Genomic DNA, 22,461 nt, shown 5'->3' on the forward strand with positions numbered 1-22,461 from the left:
GGAGGTGAAGCATGACTACAGATTCTGAATCTGCAGTGGATTCTGCAATACCTGTCAGAGAGATGGTCCACATACAGGAGGCTTGCATACATCAACAAAAGGCAGTAAACTTTATTGAAACATTTAAATTAATCACTGAAACTTGTACGGATGGAGATTACATCAGGGAGCTTAACGTACATTGCAAAATCCAAATGTACTCCGAATCAGCTGGGAGGACAGGCGTGCTAACATTAGTGTCCTCGGAGGAGTAAGTAGCACCAGTATCGAGGTCATGATCACCCAAAACCAATTCTGCTGGTTTAAAGAGAATTAGTATCAACTTTCTATGTATATTTACAAGCATAGTGTATCAGATCTGGCTTTCTGAATGTACAAGAGTTTGTCAGAAACGTAGCACAGTAACTTGCTCCATTCGGGATTGCATCATTCCTAATTTAAAATTTGTCAGTCAGTTCTGCAATGGGTCGTTCTGGCAGTGATATACCTGTCAACTTGCTCATATTGCTTTTTGTAACCAGCATTTCAGGGTGAATTGTTTGTCAAGATTGACTTTCTTTCATGTGCAGTCATATCAGGCGCATCACTTTTCAAGTTGTATAATTGTTGGACCTTGGGCTATCTCACATCAAGCAATATATGTGGTAAAAATATAGGAGTGTAATGGTTTTATTTATTGTTTAATTGGATGTGAGCTTTGATGGCTAAGCCAACATTTCTTACCCATCCCTAATTACCCTTGACAAGGTGGTTGCGAACCGTTGCAATCCATGTGGTGTGGGCACACCTACAGTGCTGTTAGGAAGGGAGTTCCAGAATTTTGATGCAGCGACAATGGTGTAATGCCAATATAGTTTCAAGCTAGGATGAATTTGTAGCTGGGAGGGAAAGCTTTCAGTGAATCATGTTTAATCCACCTGCTGCCCTTAATTGTCTTTCAAGGCAGTAGAGGTGGTGGAAGGTGCAGCAAGAGGAGTCTTGGTGAGTTGCTGCAGTGCATCCTGTAGATGGTATTATATATATATATATATATATATATGTACAGCTGCCACTGTGCATTAGTGGTGAGGAGTAAATGTTTAAGGTGATGGATGGAGTGCCAAACAAGAGGGCTGTTTTGACCTGGATATCCCATCGCACTCTTGCCTTGTAGATAGTGGATGGACTTCAGGGTGTCAGGAGGTGAGTTACTCGCTGCAGAATTCCCAGCCTCAAAGCTGCTCTTGTAGCTACAATATTCATATGGCTGGTCCAGTTCAGTTTCTGATTAATGGTTGAGCCCAGAATCATAATGGCGGGGGATTCAGCGATGGTAATGCCATTGAATCCATAGAATTCTTGCAGTGCAGAAGGAACCATTCAGCTCATTGAGTCTGCACTGACCCTCCGAAAGAGAACATTATCTCGGCCCACTCCCCCATCTTATCCCTGTAACCCCACCGAACCTGCATACCTTTGAACATTAAAGAGAAAATTTAGCATGGCTAACCCACCTAACCTGCACGTCTTTGGTCTGTGGGAGGAAACCGGAGCACCCGGAGGAAACCCACGCAGACACAGGGAGAACATGCAAACTTCACACAGACAGTCACCCAAGGCCGAAATTGAACTCCGGTCCCTGGCGCTGTGAGGCACAAGTGCTAACCACTGTGCCACCATGCCACTGTAGCAAGGGGCAATAGTTAGATTCTCTCCTGTTGGAGATGGTCATTGCCTGGCATCTGTGCAGTGAAAATGTGACTTGCTGCTTGTCAGCTCAAGCCTCAATATTGTCCAGGTTTTGATGAAAGTGGATACAAACTGCTTCTGAGGAGCAGCAAATGGGTGCTGAACATTGTGCAATGATCACCCCGCTTCTGACCTTATGATGGAGGGAAGGTGAAACAACAGAAGATTCTTGGGCCTAAGCCATTACCCTAAAGTATTCCTGCAGCGATGTCCTGGGATTGAGATGATTGCCCTCCAACAACCACAAAAATCTAACTTTGTGCCAGCTCTGACTCCAACCAGTGGAGAGTTTTGTGTTGCTGCTGATGATCTGCAACGCCTCATGGATGCCTAGTTTTGTGATGCTGGATCAGTTCAAAATCTATGTTATATTGCATGGTGGTCATTTTGATTCCTGGATTAGAATCCTGGGCGAAATTCTCCCCCAACGGCGCGATGTCCGCCGACTGGCGCCAAAAATGGCGCCAATCAGACGGGCATCGCGCCGGCCCAAAGGTGCGGAATTCTCCGCATCTTTGGGGGCTGAGCCCCAACATTGAGGGGCTAGGCTGACGCCGGAGGGATTTCCGCCCCGCCAGCTGGCGGAAATGGCGTTTGTTGCCCCGCCAGCTGGCACGGAAATGCGGCGCATGTGCGGGAGCGTCAGCGGCCACTGACAGTTTCCCGGCGCATGCGCGGGAGCGTCAGTGGCCGCTGAAAGTTTCCCACGCATGCGCAGTGGGGAGAGTCACTTCCGCCTCTGCCATGGTGGAGGCCGTGGCGGAGGCGGAAGGGAAAGAGTGCCCCCACGGCACAGGCCCGTCCGCGGATCGGTGGGCCCCGATCGTGGGCCAGGCCACCGTGGGGGCACCCCCTGGGGTCAGATCGCCCCGCGTCCCCCCCCAGGACCCCGGAGCCCGCCCACGCCGCCTGGTCCCGCCGGTAAATACCAGGTTTAATTTACGCCGGCGGGACAGGCAATTTCTGGGCGGGACTTCGGCCCATCCGGGCCGGAGAATTGAGCGGGGGGTCCCGCCAACCGGCGTGGCCCGATTCCCGCCCCCGCCCAATCTCCGGTACCGGAGACTTCGGCGGGGGCGGGGGCGGGATTCACGGCGGCCAACGGCCATTCTCCGACCCGGGGGGGGGGTCGGAGAATGACGCCCCCTGTTCCTATATATGAAATAGAACAAATAAATTCTTAGTATGCTCAAGCACTTTGATATCTCCAGGCTTAGATTTGGTTAATAATTTAAAATATGTTCTTGCCTGGCTATTCAGATATATCCCCAGTCAAGTTTTCTATGATCAGAAAGTATTTGGTGTGCAACATTTGATTTTAATATGGTTTGTTAATTTTGTGATGTTCTTTCCTCCTTTTTAGCTGACACCTGTTGGGACAACTATCTTCACTGGTTTCTCTGGAAGAAATGGAGCAACTGACATCGATGATGGTCCTAATGCACAAATCGAATATGTTATTCAATATAATCCAAATGATCCAGTATGTATTAAATAGTGGGTTTGTTTATTTTCTCCAAATATATGCTCGCAGGTGAAGTTCAATATCTGGTTGGAAACTGCACAGCATAACATTAGGACCAAGCTTCTATGGTGCCTTGACCTGAGTTAGAGTTTCCTATGACTTTATATGTGGGCAGAACCAATACACACCAAGAACAAGGATAGTGATGTGGATGAGGTAGGTTTAAGGCTGGCAATTGCTGACTTCAGAAATTCCTGTTTTCTCAACTTTGCAGCTACCTGGTTGCATGCCTGTGCACTGACTGTAATGAGGCCTAATGGCCTCCTAATAGTTAAGCGAGTGATATGAGTCTAGGGCAGATCCATGGTCCACATTCCTGATGAGGAAGTACAAGGCCACAGGATGAGGAGAGGTGTCAGTCAGCACCTTTACCTCCAGCCAACAAATTGCTGCAATTGATAGCCTGCTTGGGCAGTGGAGAAGTCAAGCTGCTAGTTGTTGCCCTTACTGGCACAAGCTCCTGCTGGCATCACGCAATTAGGAAGGTTTTCTTCCTGACTTCACATGCTCTGATAGGGTCAGTGGCAATGCTCCTTTTAAAAGCTGCACAGCAATCTGAATGTTCCCCTGGACACCACACACAAGTCAGACCCTTTAAGTTACCGCTCATGCATGGCTGTGCAATAAAATTTAACAGGGCTGTTTGCATTTCAAAACAGAGAAGAATTAGAAGGAACGTCAGCAGATGAGATTTAATGTGGAGAACTATGAGGTGAAGCATTTTGGTTGGAAGAACATGGAGAGACAATATAAAATAAGGAGTAAAATTCTTAAAGTGGGGAAGTAGCAGTAGGACCTGGATGTATATGTGCATAGACCATTGAAAGTGGAAAGAACCATATACTGGGCTTTATTAACAGGGATAGAGAGTAGAAGAGCAAGGAAATTATGTTGAACTAATACATGACACTAGTTAGCTATCCAGTCCAAAGATGTGCAGGGTAGGTGGATTGGTCATGCTAAATTGCCCCTTAGTGTTCAAAGATGTGTCGGCTCGGTGGGTTTATGGAGATAGGATGGGTGGGTGGTTCTAGGTAGGGTGCTTTTTCAGAGGGTCAGTGGAGACTCAATGTGCCAAATGGCCTCCTTCCCCACTGTAGGGATTCTATGATTCTGTGAACAGTTAGAGTATTGTGTACAGTTCTGGGTGCCACACTACAGGAAAGATGTGAACATATTGGAGAGAGTGTTGAACATGTTTACAAGAATAATTCCAGGAATGAGAAACTTCAGTTATGAGGATAGATTGGAGAGGTTAGGACTGTTCTCCTGGGAGAGAAGAAGGCTGAGCGGACATTTGATAGAGATGTTAAAAATCATGAGGGAGCTGGACAGAGTAGACAAGGAGAAACAGTTCCCACTCGTAAAAGGATTGAGAACAAGAGGGCACAGTCCAAAGATGTGCAGGTTAGGTGGATTGGCCATGATAAATTGCCCTTAGTGTCCAAAAAGGTGAGATGGGGTTACTGGGTTACGGGGATAGGGTGGAGGCGTGGGCTTAAGTAGGGTGCTCTTTTCACGGGCCGGTGCAGAACTGATAGGCCGAATGGTCTCCCGCACTGTAAATTCTATGATTTTATGAAGCGACCAAACCATATTTTGTGAAACGTTACGGTGCAATTTATTGAACTAATTTGTTGTTGGTGCCACTGAATAATACTTGCCCGGAGAAAAATGAAAATGTTTATTCTTTTTTGTGTTCCTAGGAATCCAGTCGGACGTTTGGTATTCCACTCACATTATCAGGAGCTGTGGTTTTAAGGAGAAGGCTAAATTATGAAGAGAAAACACGTTACTATGTCATTGTTCAAGCCAATGTAAGACATTTATTCAAAGAATTTCAATTGCTTAGTGTATACTCATCTTAACAATTGCACACTGTCCAGTGGATTCGACACTCTGAAATGTGGTATAACTTTTGTGTGCAGTTTAATTGATGCTGTCAGACTAACTGATGTTGAATTATTGCCGAAAAGCATCAGAGCCACTTGCAGCTTTTTAGCAAACCATGCTTTGGTAAGTAATTGTGAAGCAGTAATAGCAAACAAAGCAATTTCTGTTAGCAGAAAGTAAGTACTGGAGCAGTGAATAGAATTCTGGAAGTAAAGTGCATGCAAGATTTTCCTGAAGCAATTTTAACTGACAAATCTATTTGAGAATGATTGTGCTTTGAAATATGGATCAGCAAATGGCTGACATTACAAGTGTCTAAAACAATTTTTGCAACAACACAAATTTAAGGGTCACTATGAGGCACTTTATTATTTCTCATATTTATATTGAAAAGTCTTCTGAAAATAAAATTGAGTTTAAAGTGTGTAATTCATACAGGGCAGAATTTTCCGAATGGTGGATCTTTCCGACCCACTACCCCAAAGTGTTGATGGGGAATGCATCCCTGCCAATACCAGTTGTCCTGGGAGCATTTAACACTCGATTGGGTTAAGAGTAAGACACCCCCCCCCAACTTCCCGCCAAAAGTCAGGAGGCAGTGCTGCCTTAGAAGGCTGCCAACTGATCCAATTGGCTCACAGTTCCGTAGACCCAGAAGTGTTAGGTTTGAGAGGTAGCCACTGCTGGAGGCTGCACTTCTGGAAATCCAGGGCTGGCAGGCCCCACTGAGGGGAATAAGGAAGGTGGGGAAGTCAAAGAAGGTCCCCCTAATTGCCTGACACAACCTTTCCCCTGGTTTTCCCTTATAAAGTGAGCCATAGACCATAGAGTTCCTACTGTGCAGAAGGAGGCAATTCGATCCATCGAGTCTGCACTGACCGTCCAAAGGTGCACACTATCTAGACCCACTACCTCACTCTATCCCTGTAACCCCACTTAACCTGCACATCTTTGGACACTAGGAGGCAATTTAGCATTGTCAATCCACCTAACCTTGCATGTCTTAGGACGTGGGAGGAAACCAGAGTAATCAGGGGAAACCCAGGCAGGCACGGGAGAACGTGCAAACTCCACACAGACAGTTACACAAGGCTTGAATCGAACTGAGATCCCTGCCGCTGTGAGGCACCAGTGCTAACCATTGTGCCACCTTACCTTGCCATGGGTAAAATAGCTGTGGGTGGGGAACGAGGCATGTAAGTATTCATTAATAGATCCAAAGGAGGGCCCAATCTTCCTAAAATGGAAGGTTGGGGGTCGACCCAGAATTTTCAAAAAATAAATAATTTTATTAAAGTTTTCACAAAATATCAACAACAAAATATAAAAGGAACCCAATAGAATTAAATACAAAACAAAACAAAACAACCCAGTGGCCCCCTCCCCCCTGTACATAAATAATATATTAACATCCGCCAAAACACATAGCAAACATAGCAAATATATACACCCCCTCAGATCCCCCAGTATAGACAAACAAAAATAAAATAGAACCCACCCACCCCTCCCCCCCGGGTTGCTGCTGCTGCTGACCATTGTCTACCGTTCTGCCAGGAAGCCCAAGAACGGTTGCCACTGCCTGAAGAACCCTTGCACCGATCCCCTTAAGGCAAATTTCACCCTCTCCAATTTAATAAACCCCGCCATATCGTTGATCCAGGATTGCACGCTTGGGGGCCTCGCATCCTTCCACTGAAGAAGAATCCTTCGCCGGACTACCAGGGACGCAAAGGCCAGAATACCGGCCTCTTTTGCCTCCTGCACTCCCGGCTCCTCTGCCACCCCAAATATTGCGAGCCCCCAACCCGGTTTGACCCTGGATCTTACCACCCTCGACACCGTCCTCGCTACGCTCTTCTAAAATTCCTCCAGCGCTGGGCATGCCCAGAACATATGGGTGTGGTTTGCTGGGCTCCCTGAGCACCTAACACACCTGTCCTCACCCCCCAAAAAACGGCTCATCCTTGTCCCGGTCATGTGTGCCCTGTGCAGCACCTTAAACTGTATGAGGCTGAGCCTCGCACACGAAGAGGAAGAGTTCACCCTCCCTAGGGCATCTGCCCACATCCCCTCCTCGATCTCCTCCCCCAACTCTCCTCCCACTTACCTTTCAGCACCTCCACCGAGGCCTCCTCCTCCTCCTGCATCACCTGGTATGTTGCCGAGATCTTCCCCTCTCCAACCCACGCCCCCGAGAGCACCCTGTCCTGTACCGTGCGTGGCGGCAGCAGCGGGAATTCCACCACTTGCCGCCTGGCAAACGTCCTTACCTGTAGATACCTAAAGGCGTTTCCCGGGGGAAGCCCGCACTTCTGCTCCAGCTCACCCAGGCTGGCGAACATCCCATCCACAAACAGGTCCCCCAACCTTCTTCTCCCTGCCCTGTGCCACCCCGAAAACCCTCCATCTATTCTCCCTGGGACAAACCGGTGGTTCCCCCTTATCGGTGTCCACACCGAGGCCTCCATTTCCCCGCTGTGCCGCCTCCATTGCTCCCAAATTTTGTGGGTAGCCGCCACAACCGGGCTCGTGGTATACCTCATTGGAGGGAGCGGCAGCGGCGCCATTGCCAGCGCCTTCAGACTCGTACCCTCACAAGACGCCGTCTCCAGCCTCTTCCATGCCGCCCCCTCCCCCTCCATCACCCACTTGCGCACCATCGCCGCATTGGCGGCCCAGTAGTACCCACAGATGTTGGGCAGCGCCAGCCCCCCCAAGGGCCCCCAAACCCGGTTGATCACGTGGAACGTGAGAGGGCTGAATGGGCCGATTAAGAGGGCAAGGGTATTTGCGCACCGAAAGAGACTGAAGGCGGATGTGGTTATGCTTCAGGAGACGCACCTGAAATTGGCGGATCAGGTCAGATTAAGGAAAGGATGGGTGGGACAGGTATTCCACTCAGGCTCAGATACGAAAAATAGAGGGGTGTCGTTTGAGGCTAAGACCATAGTGGTGGACAGTGGGGGCAGGTACGTGATGGTGAGTGGCAGATTGCAAGGTGAGGCGGTGGTGCTGGTGAACGTATATGCCCCGAACTGGAATGACGCGGGTTTTATGAAGCGTATGTTGGGGCGCATCCCAGACCTAGAGATGGGAAATTTGGTAATGGGGGGGGACTTCAACACGGTGCTGGACCCAGGGCTGGACCGGTCCAGATCTAGGACCGGGAGGAGGCCGGCAGCGGCCAAGGTGCTTAAGGGGTTTATGGAGCAGATGGGAGGAGTAGATCCCTGGAGAGTTGCTAGACCGAGGAGTAAAGAGTTTTCCTTCTTCTCCCACGTCCATAAAGTATACTCCCGGATAGACTTTTTTGTCCCAGGAAGGGCGCTGATCCCGAAAGTGGTAGGAACGGAATATTCGGCGATAGCCGTTTCAGATAACGCCCCACATTGGGTGGATCTGGATCTAGGAGAGGAGAAGGAGCAGCGCCCACTTTGGAGATTAGACATGGGACTGTTGGCGGACGAGGGGGTATGTGGAAGGGTGAGGGGATGTATTGAAAGATACCTAGAGGTCAATGATGATGGAGCGGTCCAGGTGGGAGTAGTATGGGAGGCTCTGAAGGCGGTGGTTAGGGGGGAGCTGATTTCCATAAGAGCCCACAGGGGGAAACAAGAGGGTAAAGAAAGGGAGAGACTGATTGGGGAGATTCTGAGGGTGGATAGGCAATATGCGGAGGCCCCGGATGAAGGGCTATACAGGGAAAGACGGAGACTACAGGCGGAGTTTGACCTGCTGACCACTGGTAAGGCGGAGACGCAGTGGAGGAAGGCACAGGGAATACAATACGAATATGGGGAAAAGGTGAGCCGATTGCTGGCCCAACAACTTAGGAAGAGGGGGGCGGCGAGAGAGATCGGAAGAGTTAGGGACAGGGAGGGAAGGATGGAGCAGAGAGCGGGGAGGGTGAACGGGGTGTTTAAGTCATTTTATGAGAGGCTGTATAAGTCCCAACCCCCGGAGGGGAAAGAGGGAATGATACACTTCCTGGACCAGCTGGAGTTCCCGAGGGTTGAGGAGCAGGAGGTGGCAGGTTTGGGAGCGCAGATTGAGGTGGAGGAGGTGATTAAAGGAATTGGGAACATGCAGGCAGGAAAGGCCCCGGGACCAGATGGGTTCACGGTGGAATTTTACAGGAAATATGTGGATCTACTGGCCCCACTCCTGACGAGAACCTTCAATGAGGCTAAGGAAAGGGGGACACTACCCCCAATAATGTCGGAGGCGACGATATCGTTGATCCTGAAACGAGACAAAGACCCGCTGCAGTGCGGGTCATACAGGCCCATCTCCCTCCTAAATGTAGATGCCAAGTTACTGGCCAAAGTGATGGTGACAAGGATAGAGGACTGTGTCCCAGGGGTGGTACATGACGACCAGACAGGGTTTGTTAAAGGGAGGCAATTGAATGCCAATATACGAAGGTTGCTGGGGGTGATGATGATGCCCCCACCGGAGGGGGAGGCGGAGATAGTGGTGGCGATGGATGCAGAGAAGGCATTTGATAGAGTGGAGTGGGACTACCTGTGGGAGGCACTGAAGAGATTTGGATTTGGAGAGGGGTTCATCAGATGGGTTCAGCTCCTGTACGGGGCCCCGGTGGCAAGCGTGGTTACAAACAGGCAACGATCCGACTATTTCCGATTACTTAGGGGCACAAGACAGGGGTGCCCCCTGTCCCCGTTACTGTTCGCGTTGGCAATCGAGCCATTGGCCATAGCGCTAAGGGGCTCTAAGAAGTGGAGGGGGGTGCTCAGAGGAGGAGAGGAACATCGGATGTCATTATATGCGGATGACTTGCTGCTATATGTGGCGGACCCAGTGGAGGGGATGCCAGAGATAATGCAGACACTCAGGGAGTTTGGAGAGTTCTCGAGATATAAATTGAATATGGGAAAGAGTGAACTTTTTGTGATGCACCCCGGGGAACAAGGCAGGGGGATAGACGATCTGCCGCTGAGGAGAGTAGCAAGGGATTTTCGATATCTCGGGATCCAGGTGGCCAGGAACTGGGGGACCTTGCATAAACATAACTTTACGCGACTGGTAGAGCAGATGGAGGAGGACTTTAAGAGGTGGGACATGGTGCCCCTGTCATTGGCGGGCAGAGTACAGGCGGTTAAAATGATGGTCCTCCCGAGGTTCCTTTTCGTGTTTCAGTGCCTCCCCATACTGATTACAAAGGCCTTTTTCAAGAAAGTGGACAGGAGTATTATGAGCTTTGTGTGGGCTGGAAAGACCCCGAGGGTAAAGAGGGGCTTCCTGCAGCGCAGTAGGGACAGAGGGGGACTGGCACTGCCGAGTCTGAGTGACTATTATTGGGCCGCCAACGTGTCTATGATATGTAAGTGGATGAGGGAAGAAGAAGGGGCGGCGTGGAAAAGGCTGGAGATGGCGTCCTGTAAGAGAACAAGTTTAAAAGCACTGGCGACGGCGCCGTTACCGTTCCCCCCGAAAAAATACACCACAAACCCAGTAGTGGTGGCGACTTTGAAGATTTGGGGCAGTGGAGACGACATAGGGGAGTGACGGGTGCCTCGGTGTGGTCCCCGATAATGAACAATCACAGGTTCGTCCCGGGGAGGATAGATGGGGGATTCCAATCTTGGCAGCGAGCAGGAATTGGGAAGTTGAAGGACTTGTTCTTGGACGGGACGTTCGCGAGTTTGGGAGCATTGGTAGAAAAATACGGGTTGCCACCTGGGAATGCCTTCCGATATATGCAAGTGAGGGCATTTGCGAGGCAACAGGTGAGGGAATTTCCGCAGCTCCTGGCGCAAGGGATCCAGGACAGAGTGATTTCGGGGGCATGGGTCGGTGAAGGTAAAGTGTCCGATATATACAGGGAAATGAGAGATGAGGGGGCGACGATGGTAGAGGAGCTGAAGGGTAAATGGGAGGAGGAGCTGGGGGAAGAGATTGAGGAGGGGCTGTGGGCAGATGCCCTAAGTAGGGTAAATTCCTCGTCCTCGTGTGCCAGGCTTAGCCTGATCCCATTCAAGGTTCTACACAGGGCACATATGACGGGAGCAAGGCTGAGTAGATTTTTTGGAGTGGAGGATAGGTGCGGGAGGTGCGCGGGAAGCCCGGCGAACCACACCCACATGTTTTGGTCATGTCCGGTATTGCATGGGTTCTGGGTGGGTGTGGCAAGAGTGATCTCAAAGGTGATGGGGGTCTGGGTCGAACCGAGCTGGGGGTTAGCTATATTTGGGGTTGCAGAATAGCTGGGAGTGCAGGAGGCGAGAGAGGCCGATGTTTTGGCCTTTGCGTCCCTAGTAGCCCGGCGAAGGATTCAACTTATGTGGAAAGAAGCTAAACCCCCGGGCGTGGAGGCCTGGATAAACAACATGGCAGGGTTTAGAAAATTGGAGCGAATAAAATACGCACTAAGAGGTTCGGCCCAAGGGTTCACCAGGCAGTGGCAACCGTTCCTTGACTATCTCGCAGAGCGATAAGGGAAAACAGGAAGGACAGCAGCAGCAACCCAGGGGGGAGGGAGGGGGTGGGGGGTGTATTCGGTGTTTGGGTTTTTTGTTCTTTTCTTTCTTTCCATGCTAGTTGTTTATATTTATTTTTTCAGTATTATTTCTCTTTTCTTGTTCTTTTTCTGCACTTGTTGTTAGTTTAATATATTGTTTAAATAACGGTCAATGTACATTTTGTTACAAAGTTGTAAAAATGGAAAATTCTTTTTGATCGAAAAACTTTAATAAAATATATATTTTTTTAAAAATAAAAAATGACTTGGTAGTACCACCACAGACCAAGCTGACCGGGTCCTAAATGGCACAACTGCTAGACTAGGACTGCAGAAAGTATGAGAGAACCAACAAGAGACCTCATCCTCAACAACCTACCTGCTGCAGATGCATCTGTCCAAATGGGATAGACTTCGAACAGATCTGGCAACTCAAGACTGGGCATCCATGAGGTGCTTTGAGCCATCAGCAGCAGCAGAATTGTACTCGGCCACAATCTCTAACCTCATGGTCCAGCATATCTCCCACTCTGCCATTATCACCAAAGTAGGGGATCAACCCTGCTTCAAGGAAGAGCGCAGGAGGGATTGCCAGAAACAAATCCAGGCAGAACGAAAAATGAGGTGTGAAAGTGGTAAAGCTGCGACACAGGACTACTTGTGTACCAAAAAGCAGAAGCAGCAAGCAATAGAGAGAGTTGAGCAATTCTACAACCAATGGGTCAGAAGCACAATCTACTGGCCTCACCACACTCGCCTCCGGAAGCGGCGAGGCCGGTAAATCTCGCAAGAGGTCTTTAGCGAGATTTACTGGCCTCGCGAGATTTAACAAGTCTCATGAGGCATTGCAATCTGGATCCTGCACATTGAGATTGGGACCTAGATTTGCATGTTCAAGTGAACAGTTAGTATCACTTGAATATGTCATATGTGCCCTGTGTAGAAACTTGAATTGGATCAGGCTAAGCCTGGCACACAAGGACGAGGAATTTACCCTACTATGGGGCAGCACGGTAGCATTGTGGATAGCACAATTGCTTCACAGCTCCAGGGTCCCAGGTTCGATTCCGGCTTTGGTCACTGTCTGTGCGGAGTCTGCACATCCTCCCCGTGTGTGCGTGGGTTTCCTCCGGGTGCTCCGGTTTCCTTCCACAGTCCAAAGATGTGCAGGTTAGGTGGATTGGCAAAGATAAATTGGCCTTAGTGTCCAAAATTGCCCTTAGTGTTGGGTGGGGTTACTGGGTTATGGGGATAGTGTGGAGGTGTTGACCTTGGGTAGGATGCTCTTTCCAAGAGCCGGTGCAGACTCGATGGGCCGAATGGCCTCCTTCTGCACTGTAAATTCTATGATTCTATGTCCACGCCGGATGTACTCAGCACCTGGGATTGAACGGCCTCACCTCGGACCATAACTCTTTACCATTTGTTTCCACAAATGTGGACCAGATGGACTTGGCGGGGGTTCTTCCAGGTGATCCGAGGCCCCTGGGCATGGTGGTATCTTGGCACCCTCTGTGCCACCTTGGCACCATGGCATTGCCAGCCTGACACAGCTAGTGTGCACAGAGGCACTTCCAGGCTGGATGGGACACTGTCAGTGTGCCAGGCTGGCAGTGCCCAGGTGGCATTTTGCCCATGCTGGGGATTGGGCCTGGGGCTGCCCTGTCCTTATGAGGTGAGGTGCGAAGGGGAGCTTGACGACTCCCCTTACAGGTGAGTTTGGACATTAGGGAAGGTCTGGAGGATGCGGTGAGGGCACCGAGAGACATGGACGCTACAGTCACTTCCTGCACTGGCAAGCGGAGCTCGTTAACACAGGGAATGGACTAAGTGCAGCCTTGGTGGGCAGTTCCTCGCCAAGGACCCGAAATGAAGCAGAGTGCCATTTAATAGCGGTGTCATTCTTGGTCCTGCTAGTGCCAGGTAATACCCGGCTGAACGAGCTTGACACGGGACTGTTACATTTTTCTTAAATCGCGCCCCAGATCAAAGTTCTGCAGTCCTGCCACACCCAGCTGTGAATGGTGATGAACAATTAAACAACCCACTGGAGGAGGAGGCTCCATAAATATCCCAAACTCAGTGGTGAGGGAGCCCAGGACATCTGTGCTAAAAATAAGGATGAGACATTCGCAACAATCTTTAGCTAGAAGTGCTGAGTGGATGATCCATCTTGGCTTCCTCTGGAGGTCACCAACATCCCAAGTGTGTCAATCTTCAGCGAGTTCAAGTCACTCAACGTGATATCAAGAAACGGCTGAAGACACTGGATACTGGAAAGGCTATGTAGCTCCTAATGATATTCCGGCAGTAGTCCTGAAGATTTGTGCTCCAGAACTTTCTGCACCCCTGGCCAAGCTTCACCAGTACACTGGCATCTACCCGACAATGTGGAAAGGTGCCTGGAAAAATTCAATCCAACCAATTACCGTCCCATCAGTCTTCTCTCGATCATTAGTAAAGTGATGGAAGGGGCCATTAACAGTGCTATCATGCAGCACATAATCAGCACGTACTCAGAGGTTATTCATGAAGACCCGTTCTCTCAACCTTGCCCCTCATCTGAAGTGTGATGATACTCAGGTTAAATCACCACCAGTCAGCTCCCCACTCAAAGGGGAAAGCAGCCTATGGTCATCTGGGACTATGGTGACTTTATAATAGTAATAATAATAATTTTGTCACAAGTAGGCTTACATTAACACTGTAATGAAGTTACTGTGAAAAGCCTCTAATCGACACATTCCGGCGCCTGTTTGGATACACGGAGAAAGAATTCACAATGTCCAAATTACCTAACAGCACATCTTTCAGGACTTGTGGAAGGAAACCGGAGCACCCGGAGGAAACCCACGCAGACAGGGGGAGAACGTGCAGACTCTGCACACACAGTGACACAAGCCGGGAATCGAACATGGGACCCTGGCGCTGTGAAGCAACTGTGCTAACCACTGTGCTACCATGCTGCCCGTCTTTACCTTTTATCTTTTTCTTTACCTTTACTCAGCAATAACCTGCTCATGGATGCTAACTTTGGGTTCCATCAGCGTCACTCAGTTCCTGACCTCATTACAGCCTTGGTTCAAACATGGACAAATGAGCTCCATGCCTGAGGTGAGGTGAGAGTGACAGAACTTGACATCAAGACAGCATTTGACTGATATGTCATCAAGGAGCCCTAGCAGAACTGGAGTCAGTAGGATTTGGGGAAAAATCCTCCCCTGGTCGATGTCGTATTTGGCACAAAGGAAGATAGTTGTGGTGGTTGGAGGTCAACCACCTCAGCTCCAGGTAATTTCCTTCTGTGGCTGAGAAGATTAAATTTGCGTAATTAACCTCTTTTCAGCAGCATTAATCAAACTACACCAAGTTACCATTTCTACATATCAGAGTATTTTTAAACAAAATTAAATTCCAAAACATTGCTTGATTGTGCTGTTTCAAGGCTCTTTTTACATTCAATGACAAGCAAAGGAGTTGGTCAAAAGTTTGAGAAAAAGTACCTTTAATGCTAGTGCCATTTTGCACCTGGATTGTGCCCAAAATGGAATCTAATACATCAAGCAAAGCTGAAAAAAATACAGATAATCCGTGTGGCTCATCTGCTGCTGAAGTAAAATAGGCAATCAGAATATTTGAGCATGATGAGCATGCAATGGTTGACAGTTCATCAAAGTTGGATATATATAAATATTTAAAAATTTATATTTGCATGCATTTCTTGCCTCAGACTTTTCTGTTATAAATTCTTGTGTGCACATATATAATGGAAAACTGCCTCTGTAAATTCTTAATTATGCTCTCATACAGAGTTGTGGCACTGTGGTACTCAGTTTTATGTCTCCCAGTTCCTGATCCTTCACTACAGAGACATGGCTGTGCTTCAACCAACTCTATTGCCCGGCTCTCCAAGCTACTGTTTTGCTATTTAGTAATCAATAAAATCAAATCAGAGCATTCATCAAAAGTAAAGACAGATGAACATTGAATTACATCCACCCTCTAACCTCCTTGGATCTGAAGATTACACTTGGTCTTCACTTCCCATCTAGAGTGCCATAGGAGATGGATCTCAACCACTATATCACAAAGGCAAAGAACAGCAAAAGATTAGTGGCAGGATTCTTCATCCCAGGACGCCGGGACTGCGTGCCCGATGGGATGGAGAATCGGGCTTCAGGGCAAATCCAACATCGACGCTGGACGCCGACCCAATCGCGATGCTCCGACCCCCCGCAGGTGGTGGGAATGAGCTCCACACCGTGTCATAATATCCACGCATGCATATAATGAAGTGCAGACAGGAAGTGATTGACACACAGGATGACCAGTAAGCACACAGCACAGTGCAGCCAATCACCAGACAGGACACCACCACTATAAAGCCAGAGAGCATTAGGTTTCCTGCTCTCTCTCTGGACCCAGCCACTGAGACAGTCAGAGTCCACGAGCTAGCCCAGTGCAAACACCATGCGGTAGCCAGTAAGTCTGGTCAGGCTACTACAAGATCTCCAGTCAGTTCAGTATAGTGTCGACCCACAGTTAAATATGTATGTTAGTTCTATCGTTCAATAAAACCATGTTGGATCTTCTACAGTGTTAGAGGTCTGTTTCTCGCATCGCTGCATCAAGTGCAGTCCACACCGAACCGACCTGCCTAACACATCACACCACACTCCAGAGGGAGCATGTAAGAATTTAGCAGGCCCAGCGACCTATGCTCCGGCCTTTCGTGATTTTCTGGACTTCGCAGCCTGGATTTACATTGGCGCGGTCACTTGCGGTCTGTACGAGCGTGGCACTAGTTGGCTCATCGGGAGTTCCACCACACCAGGTCCATGCTGGTAAAGACCATCCAAGCCCATCCGAAGGCCCCCCCCCCCCGCCACCCCAATAACGCACTGCCTGCTGCCGACTGCTGTGCCAAAACCCCCCCACACACCCCTCTCCCACAGGGACCCCTGTGAAAGGGAACACGCCCCTCCCCAGGGACCCCTGTAAAAGGGAACATGCCCCCCAGGAACCCCTGTAAACAGGAGACACCCACAGGGACCCCTGTAATCGAGGGATTCCCACAAGGATTCCTGTAATAGTGGGACCTCCCACAGAGACCCCTGTAATCGGGAGACCCCCCCCCCCACAGGAACCTCTGTAATAAGGGACCTCCCACATTGACCCCTGTAATCAGAGGAACTCCTGTTGTGAACCCTATAATCGGGAGTCCTCCACAGGGACCCCTGTAATAGGGGGACTTCCTATGGACGCCTGTAATAGTGAGCTCCCCCACAGGGACACCTGTAGTAAGGGGACCCTCCAACACCCCCCCATTCCCTCTCCTACAGGGACCCCTGTAAAAGGGAACACACACCCCAGGGACCCCTGTAACTGGGATACCCCCATAGGGACCCCTGAAATAAGGAGACCCTCCAGAGATCCCTATCATAGGGTCCCCCCAATGGACCCTTGTAATAAGGGGATCCCCAACAGGGACCCCCTGCCTAAAGGGGCCACCCACAGACCCCCTCTTCACCCTCCAGAAAAGAGACCAATGTCTGAAGCTGGAGAGCAGTCCAGACAGGGGCAGTGAGACAAATTACACCTGTATCACTTACCTTGTAGCTTCAGGGTTCAGTGGCCGAAGTGGTGGAATCACAATGTTTCTTAACATTGAGCACATCAAAGAGAGGTAAATACATTAAATCACATGCTTGAGTGATTGGAATGCACTTGGTACTTGAAATGCACATAACTCTCTTTGATGTGGTCAATGTTTACAAACATTGGGGTTTCGCCACTGAACTGTGAAGGGAGATGAATGAATCAAAGTTGCAAATGGTTTGTAGGAGCTCTCAATAACAGGCCACTACTAGAACGCTTGCAACTAATGGATCTGTGGGAACCAGACCGCAGGCACAGCTGCTCTCCTTCCAAGAAGGGACACATGGAGCTGCAATTCTTCTCTGCCCCTGTCTAGGCTGCTGTCTAGCTTCCAGACCAGGTTCTCTTTTCTTGCGGAGGTGAGTGTGTGTGTGTGCGGAAGTGAGGGGGAGGGGACCCTTTAGACAAGGGTCCCTGTAGGATCCTCCCTATTACAGGGAGCCCTGTCTGGGTTCCCTATTACAAGGATCTCTGTGGAACTCTGAATTGCTTACCGGTTTGCGTTCCCAGGGGATCATACACTGGTTGCAATTCAGCTGCGACGGGAGATCATAGTCTCCCCAACGGGGAATCCCGCCCTAGGTTTTGTGTCAGAATTGTTAACTCGGTGCACTGCCCTGACAGAATGAGATTGTGCTTGGGCACAAGATTGGGTATGAGGTTGGCAGAGGACCTGTATGTAGGGGGTGGTTGGGCAAGGCTGCAGTGGTCCTCTCGCAGATTGCACAGAAATTGCAGAAGAGGAATAAATTGTTCGGTTCAACCAGTTCATGCTGGTAGTTATCCACACAATAAAAAGCATGTGATCCGGTCAGTTTCTGTATTTCTTCATTCCGCATTCCCTCAACAGATTCTAATCTATTCTTGAATGTTGCCATGATCGCTGCTTTAATTGTTATTTCTGGTTCTGAATTTCAAAACCCAACAAACATTAGGTGCAGTGGTGTGTCTCTCTGTCTGATTGATCTTTTTGATTTTTTTCTGATTGATTGATTTATTGTCACATGTACCAAAGTACAGTGAAAAGTATTTTTCTGCGGCCAAGGGAACATACGTACATGGTAGGCAAAAAGAATAATCGACAAAGTACATCGACAAATAAGTAATTGGTTACAGTGTGGAACAAGGGCCAAACAAAGCAAATACATGAGCAAGAGCATCTTAGGGTGTCATGAATAGTGTCTTACAGGGAGAAAATCAGTCCAAGGGAGACTCATTGAAGAGTCTTATAGCTGTGAGGAAGAAGCTGTTCCTATGTCTGGATGTGTGGGTCTCCAGACTTCTGTATCTTCTGCCTGATGGAAGGTTCTGGAAGAGGGCAAACCTGGGCGTGAGGAGTCTCTGACAATGTTCTCTGCCCTCCCGAGGCAGCGGGAGGTGTATACAGAATCAATGGGAGGGTGACAGGCTTGTGTGGTGTGTTGGGCTGAGTTCACCACACTTTGCAGTTTCTTGCAATCTTGGACTGAGCAATTGCCATGCCAGGCTGTGATGCAGCCCGATAGGATACTTTCTGTGGCACATCTGTAGACGTTTGTGAGAGTCGATGCAGACATGCTGAATTTCTTTAGCTTCTGTAGGAAGTAGAGACGTTGTTGGGCTTTCTTGACTTTTGCATCAACATGAGTGGACCAGGACAGACTATTGGTGATGGTGACCCCCAGGAACTTCAAGCTATCAACCATCTGAGACTAGTGTACCAATGTACTTTCCTGGATCTAGAGTTGTGCCTGTGTTTGCGGTGTTCATATATACATAGATTGCCTTTCCTTTCTTGTATCAACAAACATTTTATTTGCTCTTGAAATTAAAATTAATAAGTTGAGAAAACCTATGCGATGATTTTGAGTACCTTAATGACTATGTAACACAGGATGAGGTAGAGAAGAACATCTACAGACAGGATAATATAGATGATATATAATATATATAGAAATGAAAATTTTGTTTGGAATCACACTCCGAAGTGTGTTCTGCATTATTTTGAATGATTTTCCATTATGTGGTTGGATCGAGGGACTAAGGGAAATTGGGGATCTGTCGAGATTTGCTGGAGGGTGAGAAGAGAATTCAAGTCTAAATTCTGGCCATAAATTGGAACTGAATTTGACCCTCAATTCAAAGCTTGATATTATTTAAAGGATGTTGCTTTTGGATGCTCAGGGGGTTCAGAAAAAGCTATTGTAACTCCATCGAGTTAGCAAGCCATGTATGAATAATGTGGATGATTACTGGGTTTAGTCGGGTGAGGACTGCCATGGCAACTGTGTGAAATATGATTTCTACTTTGGTTCTTTTTGCTTTGCAGCATCTGATTGATTGTGATTTGGTCATTTTTCTTTGTATCAACTAACAAACACAGACCGGGAACAGTAAAAAAAAGACTACAATTATCAAATCAGAAAGGGAAAACTACAGACATATCAGACGCAGTAGACAGGTGAAGCTAGACAGCACACACGATGCAAATGCTCTCACACAATTAAGTGATTATGGCACCAGCTTTTCAACATTTGCTACAGCTGCACAAAGTGATAATTAAGGGACAATAAGATTGCAATGAGAAGAAAAAATATGCCAATATGGAACTTGTTAACACAAAGCATAGTTGAAGTGCATTGCAGAAGGTGCATTTAAGGGGAAGTTAAATGGCTATGCAAGGGAAAATATAATAGAGGGATATGATGATTGGGGTAGATGACTTTGGGAGGAGAGAAGTTTGTTTGGAGCAATATGACTGGCATCGGCCATTGTACTGAATCTCATGATTTTGTGCTGTAGATTATGTGTATCACATTCAAATCTTAATCAATTCATAGGACCGAGCTCCAAATCCAAATAACAGAAGAACCAGTACAACAACGTTGACAGTGGATATACTTGATGGAGACGACCTTGGCCCCAAATTCCTTCCATGTGAATTGGTCAATAATACAAGGGATTGTCGACCTCTTATGTACAAAGCCAATTTGCCTGAGCTCACAGATCCGGTAAGTGTACATTATACATGGTTGCACCTTGTCTCTTGTTTGGATCTTGTCTATAGATTTTGACACAGTATTATTTTTATGCAGCAAATATAGGAACATTGGAACAAGAGTAGGCCATTGAGCCTCTCGAGCCTGTCCCGCAATTCAATAAGACAAGATATTAAGGGATATGGACCAAACACAGGTATATGGAGTTAGACCGTGGATCAGCCATGACCTCATTGAATGGCGGACTTGCCGAGGGACTGAATGGCACATTCCTGTTCCTATATTTGCTACATAAATATACAATGTTAAAATCTAGAGAACTGCTTTGAATACTTTAATGCAAATTAATTATTGAGATGATGCATGCTTGATTGCATGAACCTTAATTAATCAATGTTTCCCTCACAATGGATGCATCTTTTATCCACACAATTATTTTCAGCAAAGTTTATGCTCTCAAATTGCAACATTTTTGATTAAGGTAACCTTTATCTGCAATATCTTTAACCATTAACATGCAAATGCAAAAATATATAACCTGTCATTGACCGGTATTGTGATATTTTTGGAAGGACAATATTTTGATATTTGAGATGTACAATGTTTCCATTTAAGCGATATCCGTTGATATTTTCTACTTCGATGCTCGCATGCACAGCAAGAGAACGTAGAAGGAACATTTGAACCATAAGGACCTCAAAGTCATGGGGATGGGTTGTACAAATTGAAGATGTGTCAAATCTAGAGAGAATTTCGATAATAGAACCACTAAAGCTTTAATTTTTAAATCCTGTAGGCGCGATCAAACGGCATTGATGCGCCTGACTTGGTGACGCGATGAAGCCGTTAAATCTAACAAGATCGCGTGAGATGTCATTGGACGAGATCCAGATTTAAGTGAGCCATTAGTGTCATTTATATATCTCGCTGTCCAATTCTCCTGAGGCCTGGGAACAGATCCCCACATCTGGGCGACCACGCTTTGGCATCATTTAGCACTGGTCCACACTGATGTGTTGGGTAAGCTGGGTCTGTGAGGACTGCGTTTACTGGAGCAGAGAGAGAGACAGGCTTCCAACACTTGAAGAAATGCAACTCTATCTTATCAAACTCTTAACTATTAAACATGCTTGAACTGTGGGTTGACACTATGCTGAGTTGACTGGAGACCTCAGGGTTAACCTGACCAGACTATCTTACTTCCACATGGTGGATGTTCTAGTTGTTGCTCACAGGCTCTGACTGTCTCAGAGGCTGCATCCCAAGAGAGCGGGAAAACAAGTGCCCCCTGGTTATATAGTGGCCGTGTCATGTCTGGTGATTGGCTGCTGTGTTCTGTATGTTCATTGGTCATCCTTTGTGTCACTCCCTGTCTGTGCACCATCATATACTTGTGTGTATATTATGACATCTGCCCCCTTTCAAAAAATGTGTGTATGTGTTAATAAATAGTGAGTGTGTGTATGAGCCTGACTATGTACAAAGTATGCGAGCGTATTTACATGAGTAGGAGCTGAACTATATACAAAATACGTGAACGTATGTACATGGGAAGGTGTCTAGTGCAGATAGAGTGCATACAACAAATTAGGAAGAAACAATATGTACAGATGTGTAAACGAAGCACAAGGCAATGCAACATTCTGTCTATAAGTTCAGTCTCTGTGGCGAGCGACAAATTCTGGTTGACCGCCTTAAGGGTGGGTCAGGGGCCGCCTGCACTAGAATGGGCAGAGCTGCGTCCAACGTAGATGGTGGCAAAAGAAACGGCAGATCGGTGACCTCTTGGAAGGGTGTGTCCTGAGGAATCAGAAGGCGAGGCGGGACATCACGTTCAGGTGGCGAGCGTGGAAGCAGCCGCAGTGCCCGCCTATTACAGCGAAGAAAAGAGCCATCATGCATGTGAACGAGAAATGATCTGGGGGCCACTTGCTTGACCACCACAGCTGTGGCAGACCAGCCACCATCAGGTAGCTGAACACGAACTCGGTCAGCAGGGACCAGAGCAGGGAGATCTGTGGCGTGGGCATCATACGCCGACTTGCATTGGGCCCGAGACAGTTGCATTCTTTGCAGGACTGGAAAATTGTCAAGGTCTGGGACGTGGATAGCCGGCACCGTCGTCCGTAGTGTGCGGTTCATAGATCATAGAATTTACAGTGCAGAAGGAGGCCATTCGGCCCATCGAGTCTGCACCG

The 22,461-nt window shown here is 48.0% G+C and overlaps 1 protein-coding gene across 1 annotated transcript in view; it reads left to right on the forward strand.

Moving 5' to 3' along the window:
* Nucleotides 1–22,461, forward strand: part of pcdh15b (protocadherin-related 15b) — a 2,356,722-nt gene that overhangs the window by 1,511,672 nt on the left and 822,589 nt on the right. The window contains exons 12-14 of the mRNA XM_072478931.1: nucleotides 3,092–3,211; nucleotides 4,960–5,070; nucleotides 20,105–20,275. Coding sequence (XP_072335032.1) covers nucleotides 3,092–3,211; nucleotides 4,960–5,070; nucleotides 20,105–20,275 — 402 coding nt within the window. The remainder of the gene's footprint in view (nucleotides 1–3,091; nucleotides 3,212–4,959; nucleotides 5,071–20,104; nucleotides 20,276–22,461) is intronic.

Source organism: Scyliorhinus torazame, chromosome 16, assembly GCF_047496885.1.
Source record: "Scyliorhinus torazame isolate Kashiwa2021f chromosome 16, sScyTor2.1, whole genome shotgun sequence".
Classification (NCBI taxonomy): Eukaryota; Metazoa; Chordata; class Chondrichthyes; order Carcharhiniformes; family Scyliorhinidae; genus Scyliorhinus; species Scyliorhinus torazame.